Raw genomic sequence first — 25,175 nt, forward strand, 5'->3', positions numbered from 1 at the left:
ATGGTGCAATGAGAAAATGACCCAGAGGTTGAAAACAATGAGAAGCAGTGTTTAGGAAAACTGAACTGAGATGTTGTCGAATGAGCAACTCAGTGAAATTAAATGTTCAAGCAAATCATCCCAGAAATAATGATGACCTAAAACAGTCTTGTAGGAGTGATGGTTCAACATTCCTCCTACTTGTGGTGCAGGAAACATTTGATGGAGGCTGCTGCAGCTAAAGGAGGTTCTGAGTTACTGAACTAGTTTACCTTGTTTTTTCAGCCTGCACTTTGAGTCCAGTGTGTTATATAAAACATTAAAATTGTGCATGTTCGTGTGTTGTAAGTTTAGTCCGATTCAGTTTTTTGTCATTTTGACATCGAGAAGACCCCTCTAGGTGCCACTAAAATGTGATTAGACTACACATCACACATGTGGTTAGTTTTCTGATGTCACAGAGCCCTTCATTTTTTTTTACTGACTACAACAACTTTGTCATGTCAAGATAGTGCTCCAATTGGAAAAAAAGACCCCACAGTATGCACTCTGTGTGTTGCAGAATAGTTATTATAAAAATAAATGGATGCACGTGCTTGTATCATTACATGCTGCTGGAAGCCAGTTCCCTAATTTTCTATCAAACGTAACCATTAGTTTTCACAATAATGTTTTGCTCTCTGCTGCAAAACATTATTTAAGCCACAGAAAAACAAATCGCTAATGCATGCATTTTAGGCGTGTTGTTCACCACAGTTTCTGGAAATATTCCATTACTCCTAATTACTATCAGAACATCCTGGAAAATCACAACACCTTTTAGAAGGCTTCAAAAACATTCAGTCTGTAAAATAAATAAATGAGAATAAATAAATAAATTAAAAAAAATTGCACTTTGCTGTGTGTAAGAGTGTGGGACCATGTTTTGTTGGGCTATTTTGGGCTTGTGTAAACAACAATGGGCTAGGCTACAGAAAACACCCACAACTTGCTGAGATTAAAACTCCCAACCTAACAGAAAAACCTGCTTTGTAAAAATGGATTCTTTTTTGTAAGAAGGAAAAAACAATGAGCTTTCCTGTGACTTTTTTGGTCTTCAAGGGTAAAAGCATCTAATGCTTCATTATACTTGTGAATCATGGTTCTGCTAATGTCATTTAAACTCTGAAGTAGATGCAAATGAAAAAAACCCATCTTGTTTTTCTAATTGGAGGTCATAAAACGGCCACTCTGAACCACTGGGAAATAATAAATGACATGAAATGAAAATCTATTTAGAGTTTTAAGAAATTTTGAGCTTATCAAATAAACCAATTTTATTAAAAAAAAAAAAAAGAGGACAGTGTATTTAATGTAGGTGCTGCTTATATGTACAAAACAGGAAATGGTTAATAATAAAGTTGAAATGGACACTTCTTCCTTTGAATCTCCCATTCAGGGCGCTTGCTGTAAACCGGGAAACATTTTTCAATGAATGGGATGGACGCTGCTACTATCAAAGAGTGTGCTGAAGGTGGACAGCTGCATCCTGAGTAGTTGTTCAACTAAAGCAAAAAAAACATGTGGGTATTGTGGAGGATATAGTAGAAGATGTGTAGTTTGTGCATCTGCTCCTGTGTGTTGCTCAGCGAGCGTGTACTGAAAGGAATCTCCACTTCAGTGCTCTTCACACTGACTGGCCAAAGGCAAGGGGGTGTGGTTTAAACTCACAGTTTAAAGCACTATAGCAAGTGGTCAGGGGTCTAATGAAAGGCGAGCACATGCAGTCTGGCACCATCAACCTTAGGACACACTACCTCTCATTCCTGATGGCTTCTTCTCCTCCTACCACTGAGAGGTAATAAAAGGAACCTGCAGAAACTCAAGAGAGCTGTTTACACTTGGATGCTGCTGGAAGAAGATATCTAATCAGATAGAGATAAGATTAAAGAAACCTTGAAAATCCAAGGGGGTTTATTTGTAAGTTTAACATAACTCGATCTACAATGAAGATGCTGAATGTGGACCTACTAGTTTTAAGCTTGTGCCTTGGTCTGGGAACTGGATTCAGTGCTGCTGAGAAAACACAATATCAAATCCAAAATGGCCCTTGCAGCTATACGTTTCTGCTGCCTGAGCAGGATAACTGCCAAACTCAGTATAACAACTACAACTATCCTGTCCAGAAGGACGGACCTACGGACAACGAGTCAATTCAGAGGCTGGAACAACTGGAGATCAGCATGGAGAACAACACGCAGTGGCTGCTTAAGGTAAAATTGTGTCACACCCTTGACATCAGTGAAAGAAATTTAAACGCAGTGGTTAAACTGTATCGCAGTAAGTTAAGAGTAATGACAGAAAGCCTCCGTAGGTACCAAAAACTGCAATGATGTGAAAGAGGACAAAATGTGGTGAAGAGCTGAAGGAGTCACCACAGGGGTGTCAAAGTGGAGATACTTTCATGCCGATCTTTTGTCCCAACGTGGGCAAAGACTAGTAAATTATTCTCTCACCATATTGCCTCTACACTTACGTGCAAGTATCAAATATACTTTTATGGGTGGAACAGATGATTATGTGAAACTTGCACATTTCACGTGGTGAATGGCTCATTGTGTCGGACCAAATTAAAACAAGAACAGTTTTTTCTCTCTCACTGTGTAGTTACATAGAAGCAGTTAAAAGAAATCACAGCACCAACAACCACATATTCAACAAAAAAGAAAGAACAAAACAAAACTTGTTTTTGTAAGACTGAAAGACTCTTCTGAAAGCTCTCCCACGTCCTTAAGTTGGATAAGTGGTTGGGAAAATGGATGGATGAATGGATGAAAGGCTCTTTGAGAATCTATTTTGATTTAATGACATTTGAAATTGACACAAAAAAATGTGCTCAGTGTCTGTGAGACACCTTTATTCAACCCGGACTGACAAAGACTTGCAGGCGCAGGTGTCCACACGAGTGGATGCACACTTTCCTTTCAGTTTACTGAGCCATTACATGTTCAAGCAAAAGAAGCGAGATGTTTCTTTTCCTGGGCCTTTTCTGAGTGTGATTAATGATCAGAACGAAACAAGACGAGCCAGAAACACAAAAAGCATCTCACAGTTTGATGACACGACCCCCGTCTCGTAACATAAAACAAACCCTGATCCGTTACATGGCGCTATACTCACACAAAGACTCAAGCGCTGCCTCAGAAATCACAGCCTGTTCACAATACAAACGAACATTTATCCAAAGCCACGTCTAATGTACTGATCGCCCAGATATTTCTTACAGACTAAAGAAGATTGCTAATTAAGTATGTGGCACTAAAAATGTGGTTTTACTTGGAGCAGCGCACTTCATCTGTTTCACATCAGTCTCTGCGCACAGAAGACGACTCCCTTATCTTCATCTGTTACATGTCTGCCTCAAATTAACACTTTAGGGAGAAGAACTCACAACTCAGGTGTGAAAAAGCTGCACTATGTCATATTAAGTATTAAGGCATATACTAATATACAAAACAAACCAATGTATTTCTTAATTCTGCCATAATGAATAACTGAAAACTCACAGCAGTTGATGACACTGAAGTGTCATTTGGAAACTGTGCTGACTGTGACAATGACTTTGCTACCCAATAGCTGTAGGGAGACTTTTTAGTAATTTTAAGCAGAAATTTGTTGTGTGTATTAAAAGTGAGGTGAACACCGTCATCGCAAATAAAGTAAGAGAGACATATTTGTTCAACATCAGAACAGCAAAAGATACTCAGGCTCATCTAATCCAGCAGGTGAGAGCGTGTTCAGGCACAGCTTTCCAGAGCGCTCAAACTCTATTTTAACTCTTCATTAAAAGCTCCACTGAGAAAAATGTATGTCATGCAACCCTAAAAAACACTAAGCAGCTAAGGTGAATTGAAATATTGCCTGCTTCATGTTTGAATGAATGCCTCACAGCCCTGCCTCACTGAGGTTATAAATCTCATCATCACCTCCATCCATCAATGGTTTGGTGGATGGATGGAAGAGATTAGACGAAAAGAAAATAATCTGAAAAAACAAGCAATTCCATCTATGCAGAGGACTTCACAGCAGTCAAATAAGCATACTGGGGGTCTTTAAATAAAGTTGCACATTAGAAAAGAAAAAGTTGCAAATCAGTAGGTTTGTTGTGCTTTATTATTAGAGTGTACTCATTTCATTAATGAAAGTACTATTCATGCCGCACCAACTGATGACAGCTGGAGAAAAAATGTCTGTCACATGACTGAGGAACACAGTCATTGCCTCACTGATGCCTCTGAGGCACACAGAGTAAACAACTGATTAGATCATTGACTATCAATGGGACATCCTGCCAACAATTCAAATGACACCCTTCCACATATCTGCGTGAATCCGAGAACATAAACAAACTAGACAGCAAGAGAGGAAGACAAACAAAATCAGCACTAATTGCAGCCTTTGGTTGTTTTAGCATAAGTATTAGTAGTCAAATAAAATGTCTGCCGTTGCATTTCTGACTGATGAATAAATAACAACAGTGATTATGCAAACTAAGAGGCGATAACATCGATATTCGACTGACGCTGGTTTCCAGTTGCACACAAGTTGCACACTGTCATGAAGGATGTAACTTCTCACTCAGCACTTCCATCCTGTTTACGAGTCGTGTGACCTGATTGCCACTCAGGAACACCATGCAGGAAATAACTTAATGATTAGTCTGGGTCTAAATCTGGCAATACAGTAAGGTAGACGAGAACAAATCCCTAAATCATTAAGAAGTTTGACACGGGCAAGGTTACGTAATGTTTGACACTGAAACGAGACAGGTTTTCAGTGAAAAGGCCTCATGATGGGCAACCTTTGTAAATTTCTATCCCTGTGGTCCCATCTTAAAAATCAATCTTGGTGCATGTTTTCACTGTATTATCGTCCTATTTCCGACATTTACATTATCATCCACATTACTAATGAAATACACAGAGCACTTACATTTATTAGGGTTACAGATTATAAAAAATATATATTATCAGAGTCCATACAGTTTTAGGGAGGCAGGTGTAATGGCTCACATATTCACAAAACAAGCGTCAGGTTAGCGCCCGTTAAATCCCAGAAGGAGACACAAATCCCTTTGGGGGTTGCGTTAGGAAGGGAGCTGCCTGCTGTGGTGACCTCTTGTGAATAAGCGAGTACCTGAAAGTAGCTTTAGCTCATGAGAAACATTTTATTTAACTCCTGATTTCTTGCTTGTCCACAACCAATGAGAAACAGAATCTCTGTGTCCCATACTAATGTCAATATGTAGACCTCTGTATTACCCCTAATACACAGGATTATATACAACAAAATGACCAGGTGATGAAGAGAATCGGTAGCTCACAAAAACTGTCTAAACCTAATTATCATCGTTCTCTTTTGCAGCTTGAGAGCTACATACAAGACAGCATGAAGCAGGACATGATCCAAATCCAACAGACTGCTGTACACAACCACACCGCTACAATGATTGAAATCGGGACAAACCTGCTAAGTCAAACTGCTGAGCAAACAAGGAAACTGACCAATGTGGAGGCACAGGTGAAACTGCACATTTTGTTTATTCCTCAAAAGCAGAAATAACAGCCTACTCAGTGAAACGCTGCAATAAATATTATCATTTGCAAGTGTTAAAAAAAATTAAGCAGAGAGAAAAACAGGCATGATGGCGTCAGTTTATTATTGTGGCTACACGTCAATGACCTTATGTGAGCCAACTGTACAGCATTTCCTGTTATTAGCACACTTGTATTCCCAGAGAAAGGGTCTATCAGTTTGTCACAATCAGACATCCGTCTGTTCAAAGACATCAACAGCTCCATTGGAGACACACAGCTAGGATCCATGTAAACAAGCTGCTTTTTGCTGAGTTCAGTTCCTCCGAACTGGGAAATTGGTGGCAAGGTCCCCAACCCCATGTGCAGTTCAATACGTAGGTTTGTGAAAATACGTGGATTCTCAGTTTCCCCTTGTTCAGGTATGTCTGCTGTATTGGAACTTGGCTGTTCTTTCCTGTCATGTTTTTTTCCATTTTAAAATGGTTATTTGTTCACAGGCGCAAACCCAGTTTAACTTGATCAACGTGACGAAATACAAAGATTCATGTCCAGATTGGCTCTTGACTGATATCTCTGACTCTTATTAAATTTAGGACTTATTTACATGTTTAAAGGTTTTTATTTCCAGGAAATTGGCTGTTGTATTAAACCTGAAAGCACAATAATATTTAATTTCATTATATCCAAAGTAAAAGAGTGTTTCATTTGGGTCCATCCAATTCTTAGGATATTGGCAACCAATTGACATAAAGACAGTACAAAACATTTACAGCACAATCTCAAGTCTCAAGTCTACAGAATCAATGGATGACCTATAATGAGATATGGCTAAGACACTGTGCTTCATTTCGTTCTTTTAATTTTAGGTTATTCATCATACAACTCGGATTGAGCGCCAGCTTCTTGAAAACTCTTTGTCAACCAACAAATTGGAAAAGCAACTAATTGTCCAAACAAACGACATCAACAAACTGAATGACAAGAACAGGTGAGGAAAGCAAACAAAATGGGAAAAATTTTAAATTTTCAAATTCACTAGCAGCAGTATTTAGGCAATGAAGAAGCTACCTGCTGAACCTGCATGCTTCTCCTCAGTTTTCTAGAGAAGAAAGTAAAAGAGATGGAGGAGCAGAGGCAGGTGGAGATGAAGACGCTTCAAGAAGAAAAGGAGCAGCTCCAGACTCTGATACTGAAGCAGACGGCTATCATCGGTGAGCTGGAGCAGCAACTGCTCAAAGTCTCAACCAACAACACAGCCCTGCAGTATCAGCAGCAGGAGCTACTGGACACTGTGAACAACCTCATTTCTAACATCGCTTCTGGCACCGCTCAAGGTGAGGCAGCCCCTCATCAGGCCATTGTAACCTCTTTTAAAATGAAAGATCAAGTAGGGGGTCTTTTAAGTAGCATTTATGTCAGCCTACATTTGCTAAGGGGTCCGACCGTAGACCTTACATGTAGGCTGAGACAGCTTGACGTAAAAGTAAAAGTCGAGACCAATAGCATTAAATCAGTTAAGATGAAGCTACAAGCTGTTGCTATTTCGTTTGATTTTATACTACCTAGGCTAGCTGTTTCCCATCAGCTTAAGTCTTTTAAACTTTACGTTTTGAGACTAAAGAAACATGCAGAACTTTTATCATAATCCAAACATATTAGCTTAGCACAACTTGACAGCTAAATGCTATACAGCTGTGAGTTGTTTAAAATGAAAAAGTTAATTTCTTCTACAGGTCCTAAAACTGTCATGATGCGGGACACACCTACTACATTCATGGACTGTGCTGCCGTCTACAAATCAGGAAATACCAACAGTGGTGTCTACACGCTAACATTACCCAACAGTACAATGGAGGTTAAGGTAAAGTAGGCCTGACTGACTGTTTTCAGCTGGTTTTATGCTACATTATCATGCTACAGTCATACTAGAAAAAACAGTGGTTGGTGGGTATGGGACAAACAAAATGACTGCAACCATGCCCATTAAACTTGTTCCCTTTGAAAAGGTTGCTTTGAAGATGAGGGCAAAATCTGCAAACACTCGCAATCAATGTGTCTTTAAAACAACTTTGGAGCCTCAAGATTGCGGTAAAACAGAAATAAGACAAAGACGGTCTGCTATTACTTTGTGACTGAACAGCAAGTTGATGATTATATGCAATCTGTGACAATACGGCAGTTAACAGTGAAAAATCCACAAAACTCTTAAATTTGGTGCCATCTACGTACACAGCAAAAGCAATAAAAAGCAATTCAAGTAGACTGGAAACAGAAATTATTTCAACCAGTTGAGTCCCCTGTTGCAGATTAATTGTGCTCATTGATGCAGACTGATTGAAATGTGTTGGCAATCCATACACATTTATAAATTAAGCAGCAATTATTTGCAAACCTTCGCTAATCTGTTGGAGAGTGAAGTCAGTCCCAATTGGACCATGACTGTTTGGACACAAGTTGCCTTCCTAGTGACAAGGATGTTGCCATCCTATTTTTTCTCTCGTGTGACTGAGCCATAAATGGGTAAGGCACACTTTTTTAGATCATTAAAAATCACTCACTCGTACGTCACACATGTATCAGTGCCAGCACATACTGAAAATCTTCAAAATGTACATAAACATCCACACAGGCATGATCTGACCTATCAGTTAATAAAACAGAGCATGCTGCTTTAGGAGAAATTCAGTTTTGTCTTTTAAAAAGGGCAGCGAGGTTAGCTTAAAACGTTCATTGACTTTTATCAGCAACGCGCATGCTTGAGCTACAACTGTGATCTCCTTAGATACTTTTTAAAACTTCTGACTGCACTTCTGAAACCTAGAACACATTTATTTTATCTAGGTCAAAATATAAATAAGTATGCACTGTTTACAGAGGATTATATTTGAATAAATTTTCACTCCTCTTTTTTTCATTGTGTCTGTAGGCTTTCTGTGACATGGAGACAGAAGGAGGTGGCTGGACTGTTATACAAAAACGCTTTGACGGCCGTGTTGACTTTCACCGTACGTGGCAAGAGTACAAAAAGGTAAAAGCTTCGAGGAAGAAATTCTTCCCTTAAAAATAATATTACCCAGGTTACGGCCTCCATTCCAAATCAAACAGCCCAACAGTGGTCAGATTTGGTTTGGGCCATTGACTATATTTTAAGGAGCTGGAGATTGTCTCCTCTGAGGTAATTCAAAGAAGGAACAAACCGTAACCACTAACACAGAGAAGCAATGCCCATCTTCTGCTCAGGAAAATAATAGTAGCATTTACCCCCTCACATTTTAGAAAGAGGCTATACATATTTTTCGCTCTTTGTCATTAAGTATCATATTCAATTCCACTGTTATTACAGCCAATGCCCCTGAAATTGTACAACGACAAGTAGGATACAACTGGGCTGACACTATGAATGCAAGCGTAGTTAAAACTGACATGGTTTTTTCATTAACTTCTTATTGTAAAAGTGAATATTTGTGATTTTTTCTTAAATTGGATTTTATATATAAATATTTTATATTCAGAGGAAAAATAACTTTTAATGTTATAGTCAAAAATGTAGCACATTCTGATCTCCCATTGGTGTACTCCTTGTTAAACTGAAAAGCAATGACTGCAGGACATTCACACAGTTTTATAACTTTTCTTTTGTGTACTTTCAGGGATTCGGAGAACCTTCTGGAGAATTCTGGTTAGGAAATGAATTTGTCTCCAGACTGTCAAATCAACAGTCCTACAAATTAAGGATCCAGCTGAGTGACTGGGAAGGAAACTCTGGATTCTCACAATACGACCAATTTTCTCTTGACAATGAAGCACAAAATTACAAGTATGTTGAAATAAATCTATCAGGCCCCAAGTGGCAAGTAATTCATATTTTGTTAAATTTCATGCTTTGAGCAGCAAAATGTTTTTGCTCGTGCAGCTCAAGTTATTAAGGACAAAAAAGCCCATCAGCAAGTTATACACTGTTACGAAAGCACTTTTGAAGACTGCTATCCTTAACACATACTAAAAACTGCTGCTAATTTTGAGCCAAGATAACATGACATAATTAAAGCATAGTCTGGAAACTCAGTGAAATTAAATATGTAAATATAGAGAAGCTAGTAGCCTCAAAACAAGCTATATTCTCAACATAATGCAGCAGAGTGCAATCTCCAACACGTGAACATCAAGTTGAATCTGCATTAGAAAAGTATGGGTGTAATATTTTAAAATGTTTTCAGCTACTCTGGATGCAAACTTTTAGATCATCACAAGTATGCGTCCTTTACCTTACTGACAAACACAAGACTACTGAGTTGATTGACCTCATCACTCATCACTATCATTTATACAATTTTAACTGCTGAACAACAACTACTATTTGGACCCACTCTAGAAATGTCCCTGGATAGTGTTTCATGCTGTATAACACTATATACTTCCTGATCCTGATGTACTGGCATCAGCCCAAAGAAAACGTACTAAAGCTCTTCAGTACATGAAAAATAGGAAATACATTAAAAGCCTCAGTTTTTCAGACATTCTTTCCTGACAATAAGACAACCTCCAAACATGTTTTTGCTTTCCAATCAAAGCTGACTTCTATACCTGAAGCTTAATTTGACAATCAGAGCTTGAAATGTCCCATTTCAACACAGCTTTATTGAGGTCTCCACTCTACTCTAATTTGGTGTTGAGATCTTTTTTGCTCAGCGATGCCGGATAACTAAAAAGAAAACAGACAAATAGCATTACAAAAAAACTTCACTGTCATAAAATAAAAGTAGTTTTTTTTAAAATATTTGCTAGACACAAGTATCAACAAAATTAAATAGCGCTGGCTTCTGTTCTTCTGCTGTTAGGCCGAAGAAGTACATAAGTGAGGTTGAGCAATGCCTTTTGAGGAACAGAAATTACAGACTTCCTCTTCTTCCTTCATTTTCCCTTTTCCATTTTACAGGATACACCTTAAAGGCTACAGCGGAACGGCAGGCAAAATAAGCAGCATTGGGCAGCCAGGAAGTGAATTCAGTACAAAGGATGCAGACCATGACAAATGTGTTTGCAAATGTTCACAACTGACAACAGGAGGTAGGAACACACTACTGTAAATATCATGCCTTAGCTTGGAAAATTAAAAAATAAAAACGTGTCAATCAGTAATGGACATTTTCTGGAACAAATTCCCATCCATACAAAATCTTGGCACTTGCCCCAAAAATCTTTAAGGCCAATTTAAGGGCAGCCATCCTTTTGTAGTCGTGTCAAAGAGCACAATTAGCTCAGACTTAATCACTGATCAACTCATCGGGGAATTCAGTCTCTACAATGGCTCACATTAATAGCCTGGGAACAGAGCTTTTCCCTCTCTCTACTGATGGCTTAAAGGTCCTCGTCCATTCCCCGTAAAGTAACTCAGCTGCCAGAAGTTTGCCTCCTTCAGTACTGGGGTTTGCCAAGTGAACATGAAAACACACAAACCCTTACCCTATCCTTTTTTTCCCATGAGGGGTCTCTCACAGGGGACTCCTTTGAGCACATTATACACAATTGTAACAGAGGGGCACTGGTCCAGCAAAAAGAGAAAAGTGGGATCTGTCATTACAAGCATGAAATTGAAATAAACAAAAATGCTAATGAATGCAATAAATCTGGATCTAAACGGGGCTAAATGCACTTCTCACTATAATGTCTTTCAAAACAACACACAAAAATAACAAGTTTTTTAACCCTTTATCAGCCAAGTATTCTACAGCCTGTCAGGTCTTATTTTGTAATTTTGGCTGTATTTTGTAAATTACAAAATACTTCTTATCTTTCAGGAACCATATAAATTTTCTCTCTAGTGCAGAAATAGTTGAGGAGTTTTGCTAATGTGAAGCACACATGGTAAAACCTAGGTGGAGCTTATTTTTCTGCCAGTGCTCAGACAGCAGTACCTTGTGAATGCTTTGTGCTACCTTGATACACCAAATATCCCAAAAGCACGTCTTCACTTCATTCTGAAACCATTTGAATTTTGACTCTATCACAAATGATAATGGACGTATGGTTACTTAAATAGCATAAAATGGATCGTCTGTCAGGCCGAGGGTTAAAAACCCCCCATTAATAATCTGTCTGAAAGTTCTTCTGTATGTGTGCTGCTGAGTATGAGAGTAAGTGCTGTGTGTAGTTCAAGGATTTTCAGATGAGTGGGTGAGGAGCGCCATAAACACAAAAAACCTTAACTTTAAAATGGGTTTAAAATTTAAAAATGAGGCCCGGCCAAAATGTTCTAACTTCCACAAAAAGTAATCACTCTAAAAACCCGAAGTGGTTTCCATAAAGACATTGGGTCCGCTTTCTTTACTTAATTCTGGGGTTTTTGTTTTGTTTTTTGTTTCTCTCTGGTTTCCCAAATGGATGAGCAGTTCTTGAGAAACCTGGCATCTACCTTTTCCGGACAGTCACTTTTTAAACACGCACAGTCAGACACACATTTGATTTGACTGACCGTATCCTTATATAGCTGCCCTCTTCTTAAAACAGTAACTTTATGACTGCCTGCCTGCCACAGGTTTAGAGGAAATCTATGAACTTTAGCTAGAAAAATAACCTGCTTACACTTTCCCCAAATGGGCACTACGCTAGTTTCACAAGGCCATTTGCTCCTCCGGACTGGCTTCTGAGAAATCTGACAAATTTCCTCAAGCAATACTACTTTACAGGGTACATTAATGACCCCCCACCCCCAATGTAGGCAGCTCAAGCCTACATTAGACATAACTGTCCTTACAATCTGTTGTTTTGTATAATGGATCTAAACAAGCAGATTAGTTGTAATGTGTCTAAACACAAACTTACCACCTCTAAAAAAGTACACAACAGTTAAATTAATAATGTTTTTCTATTGTAGGCTGGTGGTTTGATGCCTGTGGTCCGTCCAACTTGAATGGGATGTATTACCAAAAGGGCCAAAACGCCAATCGCTTCAATGGAATCAAATGGTACTACTGGAAAGGCTCAGGCTACTCACTGAAGACCACTACAATGATGATCCGGCCAGCAGACTTCTCGGGTTCCCTTTGAACAGTCAGATTAAAGAAAATGGGAACAACAAGACCAAAAATAAAAATTCTCAAGGGATCCAAAACACTTTGTGCGTATATTTTTATACACCTTTGTGCATCTTTCTGTGGTAGATTTTGAAATATGGAGAGTCACAGCAATACACATAGCTGTAGTATTTACAGTTATTTGAATAGTAATTAAAATGAGTTATATTAAAATATATTAAAATATCGGTCAGGCTCTATTCAGCTAGCTTATCAGATTCATTTAATTTCTTTGAATCACTTTAACAGTTGAACTATTTTTTAAAAACAGCTGCCAATGTCATTGTATAATAGAGACGATGGTACAAAATGCTGATAAACATCTGGTGAAAGTTTTTTTTTGCATTGTCAACATTTTTCAAAATGTAAATGTTAATGTAAAAATACCACAAAATGTTTCTCTTATGATAACAATGTTTTGCTATAGAGATTATATGTACATTTGTTGTTTAATTTATAAGTAGATTTTAAGGTTGGTTTTAAACTTTATCATATAAGAAAGGAGATTTCTTATTGCTAGTTATTAATTTTATTGCACATGAAGGGAAATTAATTATTTTAATATAATTCTACAGTACTGGGAATGTTTTTTAATCTGCATTTTTATGTAATGGTTCTTTTGAAGCTACAACAAACTACAACAAAGAAAAATTGGACACCAGTTAACACTGGCTTTAGGAGACTAGGACATGTAATGCTTGAGTAGCTGTTATAAACCTGATATTGAATGTTAAAAATCAACCACAAGGCAGAGAGGTTGATTCTGCATTGTAGTGGGTGACATAATAGTTAAGCATAAGTCATGTGACAAAGAATAAACAGCCTTGTGGATGCTGATCTGCCATACAGCTAAAGTGTTGTTTAAGATCTTTCAAATCTTTCTGTCATTTTATCTTTTCCACAATACACAATAAATTCTACATGCTACAAACTTGTGATTTTATTGTTGCCATTATTAGATTCAGCTGCACATTTTGGATTTAAAGCCTCAAAGGACCAATGCATGTTTAGCTACTGATGGTAATCTAGAATGAGAAAAGCCATTGAAAGATGTAGAGCAACAAACTTGACTGCAAGACGACAGTTGAGTAATGTAATAAGTAATGTATAAAAACATCAGGGAAATGACGCAATCGAGAACAGAGTAGATTTTCCAGTGTTTGCCGTCGTAAAATTTCATACAAAAATAAACCAAAAAACTATTTAAATCCATTTTTGGATGTTTGTCTAGAATTTTTCAAACTGTAAGAAATATAAAAAAGTGACTTAAGCCTAGTTTTCACGTGCTGCATTATATATAGATAAACTGATTCAGTTTGTAACGATATTTCAAGAGATATTAGACTGATGCAAACCTCCTCTTATTCTAGTAAAGAGTAGTCTTGATCATTTGATTTACACCACTTTATTGCTGGCCTAATGCAGAGACTGTAGAGGGATAGTTAAGAGTAGATCCATCACGGCTACAAAGATTTGAATTGGTATAAAAATGGCACCTGGCTACATGCTTTTGGAATAAAATAAATAAAAAATAACAAAAGAGAACCAAATTTTTATCACAAATTATCTGACAGAATAAAAAAAAACAAAAGACAATACTATTAAAATCTGTTTCTATGATTAACTGGCCACAGCTGAAGGAACACCACACCACACAATAGAGGCCACAAGAATTGAATGAAAAAGGGAAGCATGTGGTGTGCCAAATGATAAAAGGCCATGGGGATATAAAATATTTGATCTGTCACAACAAAAGCCATCAGGCAATTTTAAGAGGAAACATGCTGACATTCGTCTACATTAAGACCCCAAGTCTTTCCTTGCAGGGCAGGACAGGACAGTGATTCATGAATGGCAAGTGCAGGAAGAGGCAACATCCACAATTCACACAGGATGCTTTAGGAAAAACAAGCCTACTGTAAATGGATGACTGGCAGTAATGAGACTTAAAGCATGAGTGGAATGCTTTCTAGATTATGTTTAAGGTGCCACTAAAATCTCTAAAATATATGTCCTGGAAAAATAAAAAATATCTTTTATTGCATTTGGAGAGTAATAAATTGGAGAAGAGATTATTTAATACTGTTGAGTCATATCTGAAAAAGGCTTTAATCTCAAGAGGATTTTGAACTAGTTAAACCAATAACGATGTGAAGATAAGACGATACAGCTTTTTTTACCCTACTGGAAAAAATAAAAAGCTTTCCTGTAAACTCAATGCTGGTAGTAAATCTGTCAAAGACCCTTTTACTAGTACTGTTTGAGTAGTTCTGAACTTACCTGTGCTGCAGGAAATTGATCTGAAAGTTCATACGGCTCCTCTGGAATCCACTGCCTTTGCTCCAAAGACCAGAGTATCTACTCAAAAGATTAGAGATAAGACAGAATCACCCTGCATCTTAACTTTGAAATAATTTCAAATGTCCACGTACCCATTCAAATGAGAGGATCCAGCAGCCACGAGCTATACCCAGCAAAATATTGAGAGTCCGCCTGTGTTCCCCAGACACCACATGAGTTGTGCTTTCACAAACACAGTCAACAATTAAAAAACCACCGAGTGCTTTCACCACTTGAACCACTGTGTTCTGCTTCCTACAAGAGACGAATAATAAGAATTAGATGCCTTCTTTTACCAACTTGTTAATTAACACAATAAAATTAAAGAATATGAAGCTGGTGGTATTCAAAGAAGCACATGCCTACTTACTCAGTAGGCATGCTTGTCATGACGAGTGTTCTCAGTGCCTGCAAGAAACATGAACCCACAAAGCTTACAAGAATGAACAAATCTGTGTTCACATAAATGACAACCACACACTGCCAGTAAATGTTTGAAATGTCTGTGTTCATTGGTTTCACACCTCTTGTATTTTTCTTGGCTACTTATAATCCTTAGTGTTACAGGAACAGCCATCACATTTTTGGCAATCAAGCATAAGTGGAGTAGATACAGCCTTTTGATTAAAAATGAATATTTGGATTCATTTGTTTCTTGGCTTGTGTTTAATAGGGACACAAATCAGAGAGGAAGAGAGAAATCTGTGAACAACAATCTTCACTTTAAAGTAGCCAAGCAGCAGCTACACAAAGAGACCAGGAAACTGAAACTGCGCATTATATCTCTTTTGTGTGTAAATATTGTAATTTGATTTTTGTTGAATGATGCAGCACTGAACAAGTAAAAGAGTTTTTCTTTCAGTGGCAATGCACTTTTTTTACAAACCAGCTGAATGTTTTGTAGCATTGATGCAAAAACATCAAGGCCATGGAAAGATGAAAAACACTTTCAGAGACGCTGACTACTGTAACAACAGTAAATGTACAGCCTGGTGGATGTGGTCTATTTAACCACATGCCTGGCACTAATACAGAAAAATATCAGCAGCACAAACACCTAACCACAAACAGGACCACCAGACCTTTCCTGCCACACACTGATGTCAGCCCCCACCAAGCTGGAAGTCAGGGGTTAAGGTCTGCTGAGAACAGTAGAGCCAAAACCGTCCACGAGCTGACACCATGCTGGTCAAAAAACACATTATCACCAAGAAGGCCCCTTGGGAAGGCAGTCAGTAGTTGTGTCACTATTTTGATATTGCAATTTATTTTATAGACATTAAATGACTGGGGAAAAAAAGTTGATGAAACAAGCTCATTTTAAATTCTTTCAAGCCAAGTCAAACAACTGAAAGTATGTGCAGATACTCTGAAAGTAGCCTTAAAGAAACTCTATCTTATGCAGTGGTCATGTTCTGGCACAAGTAAAGGGCAATGAGAATGAATTAGCCTCTGACAAAGAGCTGGTGTGAACCAGCAAAGCGGCAGAGCACAAACACTTGCAGCACAAATGAAGGAAATTCTTCTCAGTATGACTAGATCTCCTTGATGGCAACTATTCAGCACAAAGTTAAAATGAAGCAGTTCAGACAATCACGGAGAGATCAACTGGATCCACTGAGAGCCAACAACAATAAAACAGCCAGGTTATTACTTGCTGCAACACAGAATAATTTACATGAACATTAGTGAGGTTTACATAATATTTCTTGAGCATGTTAGAGAGTTGTTTAACCTATAATAAACTAGGAAAACGATAGGGATGATATACCAGCAACTTTGATAGGTACATCTGTTTAAACTGAGCAACAGAGTGGGGAAGAAAGATGATGAAGTGGCACTATTGTTGGTGCCAGAAGAGGGTTTACAGAGAAGGGTCGCAGAACGTGGAAATTCTCTGAGTAGGGATGTGAATTGATAAGAAGTCAGTGATTCCGTGTAATGTGCCATGTTACAAAGCTAAAACTGGTTTCCTGAACAAAATGAGTTCACTGTGCTCAAATGGCCAACACTTTCACCTGATCTCAACCCAATAGAGGACCTTTGGGATGTAGCGAAACGCAAGATTCACAACATGAATGTGTAGCTGATAAATGTGGTCAATTATGTGATGCTATCATGTCAACATGGACCAAAATCTCTGAGCAATGTTTCTAGCATCTTGCTGTTTTTCTGTGCAGTGAAGAAATAAAGCAAAAACCAAAAGCAGATCCAACCCAGTATTAGCAAGGTGTACCTAACAAAGAGACCAGTAAGTGTACATCCACAGCTTTAGTGCCTTAGACATAAAATCACAAAGTAAACTGACAATGCCAAAATATGATCTTTTAAAGAACTGCATCTTTGTGAGATATCTGAGAACACGCAAAGGTAGGAAGTGTAAGACAAAAGAAGAGCAAAGGTCCCATTAATATCTGAGTTGTATTTAATAAGTATAAGCTGACGACATGTCCAGAACTTTAAAATTATGTTACAAATTTGCAGTTTTAACCTAAAGCTGTGTAATATGAGTTTTAACTTTTATATAAGCACTTTTAAAGATAAGACAAGAAATTATCTCTGATGACTGTATTTCCCAGGACTATAGGGAGATTAATCCATCATCACAATCTTTACAAAACCAAAACAACAATTACAACCTCTTTGTAATCAAGCTATAATAAAGTTAACTAATAAAAGATCCTCCGGGGATATGACATCATTTTCATCTACAGCTTGTTGAGGTTACGAGTGTAACGAAAACACAACCCAGGTGCATTTCACAAGCAAGGAAGTTGTATGGTACCATCACAGAGGCAAAACACAGGAAACCCTAAGGAGCCGACAGTACCGTCAGTAGCGTCAAACGCCTACAGCCATGGAAGTGTATGACCTTACGGAGGAAATACTTATTAGGAAGTTACACACACAAGCGATGTTTGGTTTACTTCCTAAACTTCCTATATTACAGACAAACATGGGGAAAATAATCTTTTTGTTCTCTTACACCATGTTCCCTTTTATCTATCTATGTGACGAAGGAAGATAAACAATGGGCTGTACAAAGCCCACACTGGCTGTAAGCTGGAAGTAACCATAGCCACTAAACTAAAGAAAGAAAAGTAATATCAATGTGTGTCTGAAAGGGTTAATATAGGCAATTTAGCTGGCAACAAAGCACAACAAAGAAAGCGACTATATAAATAAGAAAATAAGAGATTTATAATTAAAACTGCAAACTCCCATACACGAGCAATATCTTTAATGACTCAGTAAACCTCCCACTGGTGGCATTATACTTGTAACATCCTGTTTTTTGCAATTGCTTTCCAATTTTCCCACAACACAGTAGGAAATGTACCGTAAACACGCATTGTTCAGTGCAAAAATAATGTCTTTCAATTAAGGCATGGAGACTAAACTGTCAAACTGAAGAGTTGAATTCAATTACACATTTAGAACAGATGTGAAGTCTTCTTACCTTTGTTTTGTTAACCATTTTCTGTAGAGTCAAGCTGACTTGCTTATTGTAATTTCCTTCAGCTTCAGTTAGGCTCTCTGCAAAACCAGCTGCAACTGTACATTCATTTCCTCTACCTACATTGGAAAACAAGACAATTTAAAACTGTGTGTGTGTGGTGGTGGGGTGGTTTTACACGAGCTATCACACAACAGGTGCTGTTTTGTATGTGTGTGCATTCATGTCTGCGCATTTGTGCACAGAAACATTAAATGAAAGCTGCAACTTTACACTACTTACTACCACATGACACTGTGCATTTTGATTTCTCTATAATTTTAACTGATCAGGCTGCCCAGGATTACAACGTGCTTACTTCATTTAGTTCCTGGACAGTAAATAAAGCACTTAAATTTAAATGATCTGTTGATCCATACTTAGTTTCTCCAGGTTTATACTTATCCTGTTGAGGATCTTAGGAGTCAGACCTCAGCATTCATTGGGAAATATGGAAACGGAGCCAATAATCTAACTTGCAACTCGCAAAATGAAACCAGAGAAAACCCACAGTGACATAGGAAGATCACTTTTATGTGCAACTTAAATCTAATTTAACTATGTGCTATATATAAATAAGATATTAGGCCTTTAAAAGTTAAACACACCTACAGATTATTATGAGAGAGCTTTCATAAAGGCCTCATTTGTTTATTAATGTTATCTTGTAAGAACCATGCATTACAAAAATGTTTAGACTGGCTGAAATAATTATACTGCAAGCCATGTGAAGCCACACACAAACCCAGGGATTACAGACAACAGTATAAACATCTGTGAAGATTCCCGCCATGTTATCAATATGATTTGTTCAGTTCATAATGAAGTGATTAGAGCAGACCAGGCCTTAGTCCTGGGTTCATTTTTAACCCAAACCCCCGAAAAGCTGAGACACTGTAAAATGTAAATAAAAACACAATGTCATGATCTACAAGTCTCATAAAGCCACATTTTATTCACAGTAGAACAGAGAAATCATCTCAAATCTTTAAATTGAGAAATTTTACCATTACATTTTTGTTTTTCTTTTAAAGTTCATTTTGAATTGTATACCAGCAACATGTCTCATAAAAGCTAGGTCCATGTATTCCACTGTGTTGCATCCTCTCTTGGTTTAATATGAGTCTATAAACATCTGGGAACTGAGGAGACCAGCTGCTGGACTTTTGAGAGATGAATGTTGTCCCATACTTGTCTGACATAGAATTCTAGCTCCTTAACAGTCCTTGATCTTCTTTCCAGATTTTGTATTTCACAAGTCAGTTCAGCACCCAGACTTTGTAAAGCCACTGTGTTGTAATAGATTGAGTATGCAGTTTGGCATCATCTTGCTGAAATAAAAAAACCTTTCCCTCACAAACATGTTTGTTGTGTGGGAACAGATTTTCCTCTGAAACTTATCTATATCCACACACCTTTCCAGATGTGCAAACTGCCAATTCCATAAGCATTAATGCACCCTTAGACTATCAGAGATGCAGTCTTTTAAAGTGAGTGCTGACAAGCCAGATTGCCCCGTTCCTCTTTAGGCCAGAGGATGTGACATCCATGTTTCCCAAAGAAATTTCAAATGTTTATTCATCAAACCACAGAATAATTTTCCACTTTAAATGAGTCCTGAATCATGTTCAGATAAGACCTTTTTGCAGCACTGAGCTTTAATCTGCATTTGTGGATGGCATGGCAACCTGTGTTCAAAGACAATGATTTCTAGAAGTGTTCCTGAGCCCATGCAGTCATTTCCTTGATAGAACCATGCCAGTTTTAATGCAGGGCTGCCTGAGGGCCTAAAAATCACAGGCATGCAGTATCGATTTTTAGCCCTAATTTCTCCAGTAACTGGAGAAAAAGATATTCATAGTATAGCATAGTCTCCAAAACTTCAATATTCTGAAATTGGTCCACAAGTTTTAGTTGTTTTTTTATGCAGATTGGTGACTCTCTGCCTAAGATGTTTTGTATAAAAGTTACAGACCTGTTGCCAACAAACCTTATCAGTTTAGTAGTATTTCTCTAGCAGTTTCTTTTCAAACCTCTTGTCCATTCGATGCTATTTGAAACGTGTTGCTGCATTCAAAATCCAAATGAGCTCATATCTTTCATGAAATGCAAAATGTCTAAGTTTATGTCTAAGATCATTTTATGAGACTGGCAAATCATTTTTTCGTTTTTATTTAATTCTTACATAGCATCTGAACTTTTTTTTTTTTTTTTTTTTTTTTTAAAGAACTGGGGTTGTATTATTACACTTTCTAAATTCTGGCAGCCATACTACTCACTTTCCACAATCTGAGAAGGAACATTGAAATCAGAGTTTTTCTGCAGCTCTGGCACAGCTTTAAACTCGGGCAACATCGTTTGTTGGCCTGAAGTTGATGCACTTCTTCTTTCTGTTGTTTCACTTGTAGCTTTATTGATGGTTGTAAATGTTGAGGTGCTTTGTCTTCGCTTTTTCCCCGTTGGCTTTTTATTAACGCTTGGACTATCCAACATGGGCAAAGATTCTTCCCCTTGATGAGTTTGGGTCTCAATGCTAGTTTCAGACTGCTGATCAAAATGTTTACCAGTGTCACTTTCTTCCAGTTTCCTCTTTTTTTGACCCTTCGGTCCAAAGATTTCACTTCTTTGTTTTCTATTCGTTGGGAGAGTATCCAAGTTAAAAGGTATTTTAATATCGCTTGCCACCGGTAGATTAAGTGACCGATGTCTTCGTTTTCTCTGGCTATGTTTAGCTGAAGAGAAATAGTCCTCAAACATGTCATCACCTCTGTCAGCCGTACCGGGGGTGCCACATTTGTGTTCACTGGATGAAGTGAAAGATCGTACCAATGCTGAAAATGACTGTTGAGCCCGTTTGGGTTTTTTCTGTCCTGAAGCAGCACCACCTTGTACAGGTGATGAGAGGCAGCTAGAGGATTCCAGAGTGTCAGGAAAAATATGGGATTTGGTCTCTGCTATAACGTTTACTTTTGTGTTTTTTTCTTTTCTTTTCTCAGATTTATTAGGTGTTAATTTAGGTGACTTTATCTGTGATTGGGTTCCTTCTTTCTGATCGTTCTTACTGTTGTCAGACTTCCTGTCCTGACAAGGACTTTGTAAAAAATCTATTGATTTGTCTTTATCCATTTCTTTTTTTCTAACCAAGGTCCTCCGTGACTTTTTTTGTTTATTTCCTTCTTCATGCTCAGGGTCAGGGCAGGCAGGCACACTTATGACCTGTTCAGCCACATGATGGTTGGGTGAGAGGCAGTCTTTCCTGTGGGACAGCTCAAGATGTTCATGGTCTCTGACATCTGTGTGTGTTCTCCCCTCTTCCTTATCAGGTGAGTAACCAAGTTCAGGAACAGAAGCACTGGAATCATCGTCTGACTGGTCATCTATGTAGGAGAAAGAATAACAGTACACTTTACACAGAAACAAAAATGTTAAGGTGTAATAGTAATAGTAATAATAATAATAATAATAAATCAATTGTTTCATACTTATTTTAACCACCTTCTGTCCATTGTTTTGCTCTGCAGTGTGGCTGATTACTAATAATTCTCGCCCTTATACAAATACCGGTATGTAAATACAAAATATACGGGCAGCTGTTTGCCTTTCACACATCCAGATTGAACACTACACCCCCACAGTAATTGCCCGGAGTGGTAAAACTAAATAACAGGTGGTGAAGAGAACTGTATATATATAACAAAATAAAACACCAGGATATCTTCTTAGGAGAGGACACTACAAAGCAACACTGTACTGCAGTCACCATAAATCTATCCAAAGGCTCTTGATTACCCTCTTGATTACAGTGTCTTTTTCTTTGTGTGTGTTCTGTTCTTGGCAATCCAAGACAGTCAATAAAGATGTCCCTAAGGGAACAGTGAAATTTAATTCTATTCGCTGTACACAGAAACTCAACACTGTATTGGTGAATTTAATGTAAGATGTACCATTTTGTTTGCCAACTGCAGCACTATACAACAGGTTCTCTCTTACAGGTTGTTTCTGAAATCCCTTCAGACATTTCCTGTTTAATTTTAAATGAATACATTTCACTAAAACATGTACTATTGATGTTTCCAATCCTACTGATGCACTAAATGGGCATCTAATGGATACAGTCTGGCATTATAAATAGGAATCTGGCTTGAGAGCTCTTACTGTTACGAGGGAAACAATGCTGGTCTTGTATTTGAGAAAACAAAAAGAAAAACTGGCTGAAAAAGAAAAAAGAAAATAAACCATCCTGTCTAAATTCGATTACAGACCCCTTTCCTTTCTTAGCAATATACAAGCTTACTTTCTGTGTTAGGAAAGATAAATATCACACTACCATTGCCTGTAGATCGATATATCAATAACAGCACCCAGTTTTCTTACATATTAATTTGAGGACACTCGGTGAGCTCCCAAGAGAAGGCTTCAATCTGGTGGGTGAGGGAGATTCAGCCATTTGTGAAGCTGAAAGGCAGTGACATTTTCATGAGTTGGCTTCCTTTCAAAGATCCTGAAGTGTTTTAAGTCTGTCAGTCCATCAGGCTGTTCACCTGCTGCTGCACTTACCTGTGGGCGAAAGGTTTTCTCGTTTATCCTTCATGTCTTTCAAACGCTGAGCCATATATTCTGACCTTTTAAAAGCAGGGCTATAAACTATTCCATTCTCCTCGTCAATAATGATGGGTGACACGTCTGTAACTGTGAAGAAAAGAAAGTATGAAATGGCAGACAAAAAAAAAATAAAAATAATCCACTGCTGTTATAGCCTTTTACCTATTGGTTCTTTTGGAGCAAAGTCTTTCATCATCTTATCTAATTTCTTCCTCATGCGCCTGTCATTTTCAGGTGTCCTCTCTGGAGAATCTTTTGGCTGCATGCAACGATGCTACGTGAAGCAAACACAAACAGAATACATTTTTGACTAGTTTTAGATGAAAATCACTGATTTTAACACACAGATTACAGTAAACACACAGGTGAACGATCAACATAAACAGGACACACAGACAGGTGATAAGAGCAACAATTAATTTATTTTTCATTAATTTTCAGTGACTTCTTGCTCAAAGGGAATCAGCAAAATAGCACAAACAGCATAACCGAACCACTCCACTCCCTGACTGGCAGGTTTTTCTTGGCTCACAATTGTCTTTGGGGATTAAATGCATAATAACAGCTGGTACACATATTTAAAATAAAGAGTGTGTTACCTTGAAACAATCAGACTTAATTTAGTGACTTCTCTGTATTTATACATCAGGATAAATAGAAATGAGAATATTCACACTTATTTATTCACACTAGTGATCCCAAATAAACACACTGCTTATTTACAGCTTACAATAAGATAAACATAATCATCGAGGTGCATCTCACTCACTTTCTTGTTCTTCAGCACAGGATTGCTTTCATCATTTAACGCTGGATATAACTTCTCATCCACACGGACGCCATCATCATAACATCTGAAGATCATTTCACAAAAAATTTGAAAAGGCACACAACACCTTAAAAAGGCTTCATGACAGCACAATAATAACAAAAAAAACAAAAACAAAACAAACAAAAACATGATGGACCCTTAAATTCAAAACTACTAACCTCTTGAGTATAATTCTTACCTTCCTATCCACAGAACAGAGACGAGATGCACATTACTTTTTTTGGCTTTTCTCCACGTTGCTGGATGACCATTTTTGAAGACTACATGTGTAACTTGCTTATTGAAGGTTTTTGATACCTGTAAAACAAGGGTAAAAGACCTGGAGTTGATTCCAACTGTTGAATTAGCTGCTTACAGGAAATCTAAATATGAGCCCCAAACAGATGTTCATGCAAATAATGCAGGCAAAGCAAAACAACCCCCCCCCCAAAAAAAATAAAAAATAAAAAAATAAATGGAAAAATGAATATTCTGGTAAATCCTTAAAGGGAAGGAATGCACTGGCCAGCTCAGGAGCATTGAAAGATCTGACCAGCCACAGAAAACAACTAATGTGGATCATGACAGAATTATTTTCATGGTTAAGAAATACCTTCTTTTTGAGGTCTTGGTGAATGGAAACACTTGAGAACAAGGTCAGCATAAGGCTTTACCCAAAAATATCTAAAAGAGCCGTCACATTTCAGGAAAAATGGAATCATTGGACAAATGAAACCAAAATTAAGGAACGGGTTATGATCCAAAGCACACCAACCCATTTGGAGGCAATGTTACAGCATGGGCGTGTATGGCTGCCAGTGGGTACCAAGTGGCTTACATCATCAGCAACCATTATCAGTGGTTACTGATGGACTGCTGGTAGATGTAGTTGGATGAATTGTGTGTGAAATTAAAAGTGTACTTAGCTACAAACCTCTTGACTGAAAACTGAAAGTCTGCACATAAATCATATCTTGACAGTTTACTTTAAAATTAACTCTGATGGTGTAAAGAGGCAATACTACAAAATTGCCTTGTTGTCTAAAAACGCATGGACCCAACTTTATTTAAACAGTCTGTAAACACAACAAACACTAAAGTGAAAATAATGTCTCACCTGAGCTCCCATTTCCAGGAGCTGCTGAACAAATGGTTTTGAGTAGTTTCCTGTTTTGTCGGCTGACCACACATCAACATAGGCAACAACATCTGCAGATACATTGAACAGAGTTGCACACTTAAACCCAAAGTCATAAACCTCATTTTGGATGTATTGCAATTAGGGCTGGGCCATATTA

At 37.8% G+C, this 25,175-nt stretch overlaps 2 protein-coding genes across 3 annotated transcripts in view; one reads left to right on the forward strand and one right to left on the reverse strand.

Annotated features, from left to right (window-relative positions):
- The window catches only part of mcph1 (microcephalin 1), a 58,034-nt gene that overhangs the window by 26,393 nt on the left and 6,466 nt on the right, over nt 1-25,175 (reverse strand). For both annotated transcript variants that reach the window (XM_026189134.2, XM_026189135.2), the window contains exons 3-13: nt 24,995-25,086; nt 24,077-24,195; nt 23,836-23,920; nt 23,229-23,340; nt 23,022-23,153; nt 22,839-22,919; nt 20,744-21,841; nt 18,429-18,544; nt 15,339-15,376; nt 15,061-15,223; nt 14,909-14,986 (exon numbers count right to left, since the gene is read on the reverse strand). In XM_026189134.2, the coding sequence (XP_026044919.2) occupies nt 14,909-14,986; nt 15,061-15,223; nt 15,339-15,376; nt 18,429-18,544; nt 20,744-21,841; nt 22,839-22,919; nt 23,022-23,153; nt 23,229-23,340; nt 23,836-23,920; nt 24,077-24,195; nt 24,995-25,086 (2,114 nt within the window). The remainder of the gene's footprint in view (nt 1-14,908; nt 14,987-15,060; nt 15,224-15,338; nt 15,377-18,428; nt 18,545-20,743; nt 21,842-22,838; nt 22,920-23,021; nt 23,154-23,228; nt 23,341-23,835; nt 23,921-24,076; nt 24,196-24,994; nt 25,087-25,175) is intronic.
- On the forward strand, nt 1,717-13,559 carry angpt2a (angiopoietin 2a). Its single transcript, XM_026189155.2, has 9 exons — nt 1,717-2,231; nt 5,383-5,538; nt 6,422-6,543; nt 6,651-6,889; nt 7,289-7,416; nt 8,482-8,583; nt 9,206-9,372; nt 10,492-10,622; nt 12,430-13,559. The coding sequence occupies exons 1-9, from the start codon at nt 1,965-1,967 to the stop codon at nt 12,600-12,602; spliced, it is 1,485 nt and encodes a 494-aa protein (XP_026044940.2). The 5' UTR covers nt 1,717-1,964; the 3' UTR covers nt 12,603-13,559.

This window comes from Astatotilapia calliptera, chromosome 13, assembly GCF_964374335.1.
Source record: "Astatotilapia calliptera chromosome 13, fAstCal68.1, whole genome shotgun sequence".
NCBI lineage: Eukaryota > Metazoa > Chordata > Actinopteri > Cichliformes > Cichlidae > Astatotilapia > Astatotilapia calliptera.